The sequence below is a fragment of the Myotis lucifugus genome, unplaced genomic scaffold, assembly GCF_000147115.1.
Source record: "Myotis lucifugus unplaced genomic scaffold, Myoluc2.0 scaffold_37, whole genome shotgun sequence".
NCBI classification, from domain to species: Eukaryota; Metazoa; Chordata; class Mammalia; order Chiroptera; family Vespertilionidae; genus Myotis; species Myotis lucifugus.
The window spans coordinates 8262134-8272515 of NW_005871085.1; the positions used below are offsets into that span (position 1 = coordinate 8262134).

General features: G+C 37.0%; 1 protein-coding gene across 2 annotated transcripts in view; it reads right to left on the reverse strand.

The window, feature by feature from the left end:
• Window positions 1-3047: 3047 nt before the first annotated feature.
• TMEM59 (transmembrane protein 59) overlaps window positions 3048-10382 on the reverse strand; it is a 26220-nt gene continuing 18885 nt past the window's right edge. For both annotated transcript variants that reach the window (XM_006087350.3, XM_023752800.1), the window contains exons 7-8: window positions 10271-10379; window positions 3048-5101 (exon numbers count right to left, since the gene is read on the reverse strand). In XM_006087350.3, the coding sequence (XP_006087412.1) occupies window positions 4946-5101; window positions 10271-10379 (265 nt within the window). In that variant the 3' untranslated portion in view covers window positions 3048-4945. The remainder of the gene's footprint in view (window positions 5102-10270; window positions 10380-10382) is intronic.

Below are 10382 nucleotides of genomic sequence, written 5' to 3' on the forward strand. Positions count from 1 at the left end.
AGGGGATTAGTGAGGGATGACCAACAACTGAACAGCAGGCTGCGTGGTGGGTGGCAAGGGAGGCAATTGAGGGTAACCAGGCTGGCGGGGGCGGGGGGGAGCAGTTGGGGGTGACCAGGCTGGCAGGGGGGGCAGTTGGGGGCAATCAGGCCGGCAAGCAGAGGTGGTTAGGGGTGATCAGGCTGGCAGGCAGGCGAGCAGTTAGGAGCTAGCAGTCCAGGATTGTGAGAGGGATGTCTGACTGCCGGTTTAGGCCTGATCCTGGATTGGAGAGGGTGCAGGCTGGGCTGAGGGGACCCTCCCACGCACAAATTTCGTGCACCAGGCCTCTAGTTAAAGTATAAAAAGCATAGGAGAAGTAGTAAAAGAAGCCCAAATAATTTAGAATTGAACAAACAAATATTCTACTCTTAGAGATGACAAAGCAAGCCCGCTGATATGGCTCAGTGGTTGAGCATCAATCTATGAACCAGGAAGTCATGGTTCAATTCCCGGTCAGGGCATATGCCCAGGTTGTGGGCTCAATCCCCAGTGGGAGGCAGCCAGTTGACGATTCTCTCTCATCACTGATGTTTCTCTCTCTCTCCCTCTCCCTTCCTCTGTGAAATCAATAACAATATATATTTTAAAATTGACAAAGTAATATCAGGCAACTTCTGAACCAGGAGTTCAGTGAACTTGGATGGGAAAAATTCAATCATTTTTTCACTAACTTCTAACTGAAATATAGCATTTCCTTTAGTTAGGAACAGAGGCAACAATTGAGAGCAGTATTAGCAGTACCTGTGACTTTATCACCAACAGAAGTCACATTTAGATATCAAATTATGGTTGTTGCATATGTTTTGAAATAATAATTTGATATTGCATCATAGAAATTTCTGAGACAAGATAGACTAGATGATCTGATAATTTTTATTTACTAAAAATATCTATATATTTAAAAGCCTAAGTGACCATCTGACCGGTAGCTATGACACACAATGACCACCAGGCAGCAGATGCTCAATGCAGGAGCTGCTGAGCTGCAGTGACTTGGCAGCATTGGTTCTTGGGTGATGTACCCGGAACCAGAGAGGAGGGAGCCTGATTCGGGGTGCATCACCCGAGAACCGCTCTCTCACATCCGGGACCCTTGGGGATGTTGGAGAGCCGGTTTTGGCCCAATCCCTGCAGGCCAGGCCGAGGGACCCCACCGGTGCATGAATCTATGCACCAGGCCTTGAGTATACAAATAAAAGGTATCCATGAAGTTTTGTGAAAAGACTGGGTATCATTCATTATGGTGACTACTGTCTATTTAATTGCATGAATTAGTATGTCTCACCCTAGGGGCCTGAACCAAAGACCTTAGGAGTTTGGGAGGTTTGGACCAGAGACTCAAGGGCCTTGAGATTTTGCCTAGGACCAAGATAAACTTTTCAAGAAGATGCTTTTTACATGATACCTGTCTCATGGAAACAAGTGAAGTTGGGCCCATTCAAGAAAGGCTAAACTGTTACTTTAGGACAGCGATTTTCAACGTTTTTTCACCTCATGGCACCCATAAACGACTAGTAATTACTAAAATTCTGCGCACCAAAAAAGATTTTTTGCCAATCTGACAAAAAAAACAGGTGTAATTTCGATTCATTCGCACTGGACGGCTATTGTTGGCTGTTGTGCTCTTTTTAATATGACAACCTGAGGCAGTGGTCGGCAAACTCATTAGTCAACAGAGCCAAATATCAATAGTACAACGATTGAAATTTCTTTTGAGAGCCAATTTTTTTAAACTTAAACTATATAGGTAGGTACATTGTTATTAATTTAATTAGGGTACTCCTAAACTGGCCTTTGCTAAAAACGTCCTCAATCTGATTGAGGTACATTCGCTGAGGTCGACCCCTTCCAACTCTCCCATCCACACTCGTCTTGTATACTTGGTTCGTCGATCTCCTTTTAGTCATCCTCTCTATATGTCCAAACCATCTCAACATACCTTTCTCAATCCTCGACACTACATCTTCTTTCACTCCACAACGTTCCCTAAAATTAACTTAATAAACTTTACTTAAAGTTTAAGTCAACTTCACACTGTATGTGTGCACCCGCATGTGGTATTTTGTGGAAGAGCCACACTCAAGGGGCCAAAGAGCCGCATGTGGCTCGCGAGCAACGGTTTGCCGACCACCGATGTAAGGAAAGAGAGGTCAGTGTCCCTGACTAAATAGTCAGGTATTGCATGTTTTAAAAAACTCTTGCAGCACAGAGGTTGAAACTAGCTGTTTAGAGGAAGAGGACCAAAGGCTCAGCTTTATTGCTTTTGTTAGAATTTTCAAGTCAAGCATTTTTTACAATTGTAGGAAATAGGCTTCTGTGATCCATCTCCAGCATAGCCAACTTTTAATGGAAACGGTTACTCAATTTCCCCAGGGCAAACAGAATGTAGGGCGGAGGGAAGAGGACATAAGAACAAAGAACTGTGTATGGGAGCCACCACCACGGTGGAAACCCCCAAGGCACCCGCCTCCAATAGACAGAGGGAGGTGGAGACAACTAGAAAAGGCCTCAGCCCAATTTTTTAAATGTCCCAATGGGAGACAATAAGACCTAGGCGACATATGAGGAAATATTAACCCCATAGTACTCGGCCAATGAGGAACCGGAGGAGGGACTCTCGCACCCTAGGGGGATAAATAGGCTGTGATCACCACTCCATGTGTGCCTGTACAACCACATAGACACCCGCTCTTGAGAACTTATTAAGTATGGTCTCGTTTTCACCATACTTCTGTCTCTGAGTCCATTATTTTAATTTGAACAGGTGAGCATTTCTGACAACAATGTCTTTTTTTTTTTTTTTTTTGGTGGGGAGAATTTTTTTTAATTTTTGAAAATGTCAGTCTGGTTTAATCATGCTAAAATATAAAAGAGGGCAGGATTGGTCAGGGTCAGGGTTAGGGTTAAAAAAAAAAGAGGGCAGGATTGATTGGGTTTTCACATACAGGAATTATAAAGAAAAGGGGAAAGTTTGTTGCACTTGGATCAAAATATATTTTATTGACTTTTTTTTTTTTTTTACAGAGAGGAAGGGAGAAGGATAGATCAATACTTTCAAGACAATTGAGGATATCTCAGGGATAACCATATTCAGGAAGCAAAGAAAAACAAAACCAAGGGTAGGTGAGAGAATACAGGACAATCATATAGTTGTCCTTCTTATCTAGATATTACTCTTATTGTTCTGTTTTCATAAGGGAGGGCTTTCCTAACAGTGGGCTGACTCCTACAAATCTGCGGCATTTTGTATATTTCTCCCTCACTGATCTGAAGTTTTCTTCACTGGATGTATTTCAATTAAACCTGTACCTGATACTAAACACAAACCATGGCTGGGAAATGAGACAACCAGGCTTTTTTAAAAGGTGTACTCCCAATCCCTGTGTTCTATAACTGTTTTCTCACAAAGAATGAGAGATGATGACTGCTTGACAACTCTTTAATAATTACTCCTCTCTTCCACACCTGAATGTGTGCACATATCTTCTAAGTCTCCATCTTCCAAATCTAGACAAACTATTTTAAAAACTAAAACCTGTATTTTGTGACCAGTGTCTTACTTGATTAGTTGTTATTGTATTTTTTTGACTCGGAGAAAGCTGATGACTAAGCTGAAAGGTAAGTGTGCAATCCACTCCTTAGTCAAAAAGCACTACTTCAGTTGCCAACAATGTTCCTATGTGTAAGGAATATTGGTTTGCAAAGTTATTTAATATTTCATGGTAAAATAAAACCGAATCATGTTAAGATTCTGTTATCTATGTTACCAGATATCACTCTTATTTTAAAATCTGTATTATTATAGGTAAAGGAATGATAATAGTAATAGCTTTTGCCAAATGAAATCTAGTCTAATTCTTACTGTCAAAATGAAAAGTTTTCTCTGAAAATATCTTTAAGCTTATACTTGATATGCTTTCTAATAGAGAAAAATAGTTCTTGGGAAAGACTCAACAAAAATCTATAGCCTGTGCAATAATATAAAATGCACTTCTAACTCTAGAGAGTTTTGCTCAGTGGTTAGAGTGTCAGCACTCGGACCAAAGGGTCTCGGGTTCAATTCTGGATCAAGGGCAGAATTGATCCCTTGGTTGCAGACTTGATCCCTGGCTTGGGTTGGGGCGGCAGGAGGCAACCAATCGATGCGTCTCCCTCATGTTGATGTTTCTCTCTCTCTCTTGCTCCCTCCCTTCCACTCTCTCTAAAAATCAATGGAAAAATATCTTCAGGTGAGGATTTTTTTTTAAAAAAAGCACTTCTGACCACATTGTTTTTGTTTCAGTTTGTTTCCTGATTATCATATTGTATAGCAATATGTATTACTACCATAGCAATAGGTATTAATAGAACATTTCATAATTTTTGTCTGGATTGGGTAGGGGTGAGAGGAAAGATCTGGAAAATCAGGAGTATATTAACTCAAATTTCGGCACATAATTATTCAAATAAAATTTTAATGATTTCAGTTCAATACAACTGAAAATGTAGTGTAAGGGCATTTCCTGCTAAATTTCAAATTACAAGTTGTGGGCCATTTCTGAGCAGAAGCATCATATCCTACTGAATATTCAGTTTAATCACTAAAGTGATTGATGGTATCATGGTGAGAGGTGGGGAAAAACAATGATCAGCTCATAGAATGTGGCTAAATAGGAAAACAAAAACAATGCAAATAATAAAGAAGCTACAGATATTAAAATAGTAATACAATCCCAAATATCCATCTCTTAAATTACTAGAAAAAAATTACAGCAAATATAGTCTTCTCAGATTTGGGTAAATTTATTTTCATTTTATAGTGATTTTTAAGCCCTATATCCAATGAAACCAATTTTAAAAGCTCTATGAGAAATGAATATTTAGATAGCTATTACACTTTTCTTAATAAAAAAAAAGAAAAAGTTTAAATTTCTGAATGAGCAAGATTCACTTTTGTGGGTAGAGGCCCTGCTTCTTCATGATCTTCCACTTGAGATCTAACAACCACAAGAGAAGAAGCTGGATATCTGTTTAGTTTTTGTTCATTCACAAATTCCAAGTCGCCATAGATACTCAGCTTCTGCAAGAGAAAATCAATGCATATTAGAATTTGGATAATTAGAAACTTCACTAAGTAAGTCTTCAAATAACAATTTAATCTACGGGTATTTTGTAAAAAAAAAAAAAAAAAAAATTCTATAAATGTCCTCAAGAATGAAGAATGCTTTTACTCAAAGTGTTACAGATAGGTGATTCAGCTGTCAGTAATGGCAAAGAAAACTTTTCCACATGTCCCAAGTTAAAATATTTAGAAGCATAACAACAAAGATCAAGAAAAACTGCTCAGGTTTAAATGGAGTTAGTGTGGTCATACCAAGAGCACTTATTTGGGATATTTGATTTTTTAAGTGATCCATTCCTTCAAGATCTTAGTTCTCTGACCAACTTAACTTGTCTAATAATTTGGAATAAGTTTCTCTGCTACTAAATGTTTTAACTTAATATATTTGGAAAATATGTGCTATTTTAAAAGGCTGTGAGAACAATGAATTTACATGAAACATTTTAACACTGAAAGGTCTTCACAAACATATAAAAGCTCCTTAAATTATCATATCCAAGAAAATAGTAAAACAACAAAAGAATTAAAACATAAAATATTCACTGCAAATGTCATAAAACTCACTGGAGTATAACAGTTATGTCTAACATCTTTTGAAAGTAGGTCTATTTAGATGTAGGTTATTTCCTAAAAGCAGAAAAGCTAAATAAAAAGTATTTACTAAGAAAGAGGATAGATTTGTTAACTCGTACAGCAATACATCTCTGTGTCATGAGTGAAACACTGAAGTGCTGACTTTACTGAGAGGATAAGTGACTGATTATAGAGCAAGAACCACATGAAAATACTTAGTATCGGAAAGGTGCATTTAAAAGATGTTGAATAAAGAGCACTTTTAAGATTTTAAGTATCCATTAATACCGATATGTGCTACAACATGGATGAACCTTGAAAACATCATGCTAAGTGAAAGAGGCCAACCATCAGAGACCACGTATTGGTTGCCTATGGCTGGGGTGGTGGTGTGGTGGTGGTGGTGCTTGGGAAAAAATGGGGGGTGGCTACGAATGAGTATGAGTTTTCTTTCTGGGGTAATAAAAATATTCAAAAAATGATTGCCATGATGATTGCTTCCTTGTTTCATGTTTCCGATATGGTTTGCTGACTACTGTTCAAGGCAACAAGGAGATGGCCCAGTACCTTATATTTTTCCATTAAGAGAATGCCCTCCAGACAGATTCAGTGGTTGATGGACTGGACATGGATCTGATATTGTGTGGCCTCCTTAAAACCCAGAATTAACATGTGATAATCTGCTCTGGGGTACTGTGAAAGAAAAACTCTACCTAATAATATTTAAAGACCTTGAAAGAGCAACCAAGAACTGTGAGAATAGATGGAGGTGAGGTGGGAGATAGTATAAAGGGAACCACTTAATTCCTCATCCCAGTAAGAAGACATTAGATAATGTCTAAAGCTGGCAAAACAAAACAAAACAAAATAAAACAAAACCAAAAGTTAAAATTTAAAAAATGTTAACTACTTGGAAAAAATTTTAAACTATTGGCTGTAGCCCAGTTGGTGTGGCTGTGATTGAGTGTCGACCTATGAACCAGGAGATCAAGGTTCAATTCCCAGTCAGGGCACATGCCTAAGTTGCAGGCTCGATCCCCAGTAAGGGATGTGCAGAAAGCAGCCGATCAATGATTCTCTCTCATCTTTGATATTTCTCTCTCTCCCTCTCCCTTCCTTTTTGAATCAGTAAAAACATATTTTAAAAAAACCTATTGGATGTAGTTTATCTCAGAAGTGAGGAAGAGGAAGATTTAATTTATGTTAATGTATTACTTCTAAAAGTTAAAAATTTTTAATTAAAAAAATATTTTTAATTTAGTGAATATGTATTTGAGCTTTAGGCCTGGCTCTGCCACAAATCAGTTATGTAATCTTTGATAAGTTATTTACTTAAATCTTTTCTAAAACTCAGTTTCTTAACAGAATTTGGATTAAAAAGCTATGGCATTTATATTGTTTTCTGATTGTCTGACTCTTTCATGAGACTTAAAGCTTCTAAATGGCAACCTTCTTAGTCTTTTTTTTTGTAAGAGGAAGAAAATAATGTTTATTATAGTTTAAGACATGTTTCACCCTACTTCCTGACCCTTAGAAGCCTTAAACTTTGTTCCTTCTTGATCTTATTCTTCATTGTACCTTTAATCCCTTGAATAGGGTCTGACACATAATAAGTTACCCATAAATATATGTGATTCACTAACATTAATGTTAATAGGAGTTTTCTAATAACTGAATACATGAAATCAGATGATCATGGTTTTGACAAACAAAGAAAAAGGCAGCATACATATAAAGAGATAACAATGAGGCAGCACGTAGAGCAGGGGTGGGCAACCTTTTTTCTGCCAAGGGCCATTGGGATATTTATAGCATCATTCCAGGGCCACACAAAATTATCAACTTAAAAAATTAGTCAGCTATATTTGCTCAAACATTTAATTAACTCACCCCTAATGCCTTGGCAGGGCCAGACCAAATGACTTTGCGAAACCAAATGTTCTCCACCCCTGATGTGTATCAACATCTGTTGCTATAACAACGTTCTGAGGCTGCCTGATCTCTAAAAAGAAATATCCAAAACTGCTAACCCCAGTCCTTATATGTTGTTTGATCTGCCTGACAAGGACCACTATGGAATGACAACTCTTTATTATTTTAAATAGGTAACTCAACAAGAGAAAGTGTCATCCCATTAAGCTTCAAAAATGACATCACAAATGTGAAATAACAGAGGAAAAAATGTGGAGAAAAAAAGATCAAAATCTTTATGCATCAAGTCACTCAAAATGTATCTTCTTAGAAAAGTCTAGCTCCATGAGGTTATAGCCATAATTTTAATTGTTAAGTATAGGAAGAAGAGCTCTAGAGAGGAGCAAGAAAGTAACATCGCAAGGCAGATATTTGTAGGAAATGTAACAGGTGCCAAGAGAACTCTATATGGGTGTTGATTCTTTAGACTCTATGATCACAGGAATCTAGGGGGCATACGTGGGAAAAGTGAGTTGTTCCCCAAAGAATTTGAAAATAAGGGGAGAGAATTTCTCACAGAATTAAAGCTATATAATCAAAATAAAATTTATCACAGCAGAGACAACATCTAAAAGGAAAAGAAAGATCAAGTCTCTGAAAGGAAATTTCCTCAAATCTATAAGATATAACCAAAACCACAATGAGACACATTGATATGTCTAAACAACACCGGAATAGGAGATTGCTTCCATAGGTAAAGAGAGGACAACAATGAAATGTCCATTTACAACTATTTGGATAGAAAATGCTCAATTTAGTCAGTAGGCCTGGGGACCAGAATCCAGGTTGTGGTGGATTTATCAAGGTAAATTTCACCTGAGGCCAGCCATTCAGTCTTTCTTGGCAATAATCAGACCAATCTCTATGTGTACCCTTTTCTTTCTTTTTTTTAACCTAGGGGCAAGGAGAAGGAACTAATGATGTAAAAAGGAAGGAATAAAGTGCCACATGGTGGGGAGGTCAACAAAGATTTACTACTATGGTTTTGTAGCTTTTTTGCCATAGGATTTAGAGTGCATGGGGTAACTAAAGGAAGTAACAGGCAACGAAAATCCTATGTAAGATGGGTAATTTCATTTTATCAGAAATAATGAAATGACTAAAATATGGACATCAGCACTAAAAATAACACAAATAATGGAGCAAGAAGATGTCATTAGTATACTCCTATCATAAGCAGATGAGTTTTACAGAAATTTACACAATCTCTAATACTTTAATTCCTGATCCTGTTTAATTTTATCCATTTGGTTTATTCCCCTAATTTAAATTATTTTAATCAAGGTAGTTCCTTATAGTACTTCCCTGATAATCAGCTTATTCTTGTCTGTACCTGGGAAAATTGTCTACTCTCTTCTCTGCTAATTCATATCTACCCATTCTTCAAAGTTCAGATCAAGATCCACGTTATCTAAAAGCCTTATCTCACAATCCAGCACATGGTGTCTGCTTTCCTTAACACTTTAAACATTTATTATTTGTACCACTTAAAATCCTTATCAGCCATAGGGAAGATGGTAACAGGAAAAACACAGGAGTTGTGAATCAAAAGATAAGAGCTAATTCCAGCCTCAATACTTTCACTGCTGTGCAATCCTAGGAAGGTTAACTGGCTTTGTAGGCCTGCTAAGCCATCTATAAAGTAAATAGAACATACTGTAGAGTACTGCTGGATGTGTAAGATATATGAAAATACTTTATAAAATTTACAGAACTATATGTTAGTTATCAACATTATCCTGTTCCAATTTCTAGCTGCTTGTATCACATATCTTAAAAATATAAAATATAAATCTTAATTATTCATGCATAAACCTTATATTAAAACATATCTTTATAGTCTGTTAAGATAAAACTGTTCAAGCACCATGCTAGGCACATGCCAACTACTTATTAGAGTCTATTTTAACTTTCCTCCTTCCTTCTTTTCACTCTTTTTCTATTGCACTTTCGAGGCACAAGAGAACTAAAGTTTATTTCATTTGGAGTTGAGTTAGCCCATATTTATTATATAAATAATTCTTTCTTTGAAAGCTAAATTGAATAATCAAATTATAGACTTTTCCAAAATAAAACTCCTTTACCTTAAAAGTCAAATTTCTTGGGTCAATTAAATTTTCATTATCAAGGAACTCATAATAGTTTTCTATCTCTTTCAGGGTTAGATTCCAGAACAAAAGAACTCAAAATCAAACGCTCTGGCCTTGCTGCTTCTAAAGCAGCAATTACTCTTTAAAATTTGTGGCAATTAGTTTAAAATGCTAAGTGGGCATACAAGACTTCTTTCTTAATATCACCTTAGAAACTGATATCAACAGGTTCTGAAAAGCCTCAAAGAACCAGGGAGAGAAACACTTTAAACTAGCCAACATGTATGTAACTACGGTAGTTAGCTTTACAGAAAACTGGAACAGTGATGCTTGTGCTGCAAACCTGTAATTTTCATGTGTGCCAACCCCCAGGTATGTGACTGAAACCACCAAATCTTCTCTCATTCTATTAGTAAGAATGAGAGAAAATAGGCATTTAAAATGATTAATCATATGGCACAGTCTTCAAATGGCGTATTAGAATTAAACCTACCTCAGAGGGAACATACTGCTCCACAGCTGTAGCAACAGTTGCACAACAAATCCAGAGCAATACCATCACCGAGAGGACAAGGGTTGTGGTTAAAATCCACCCAGAGTTACTG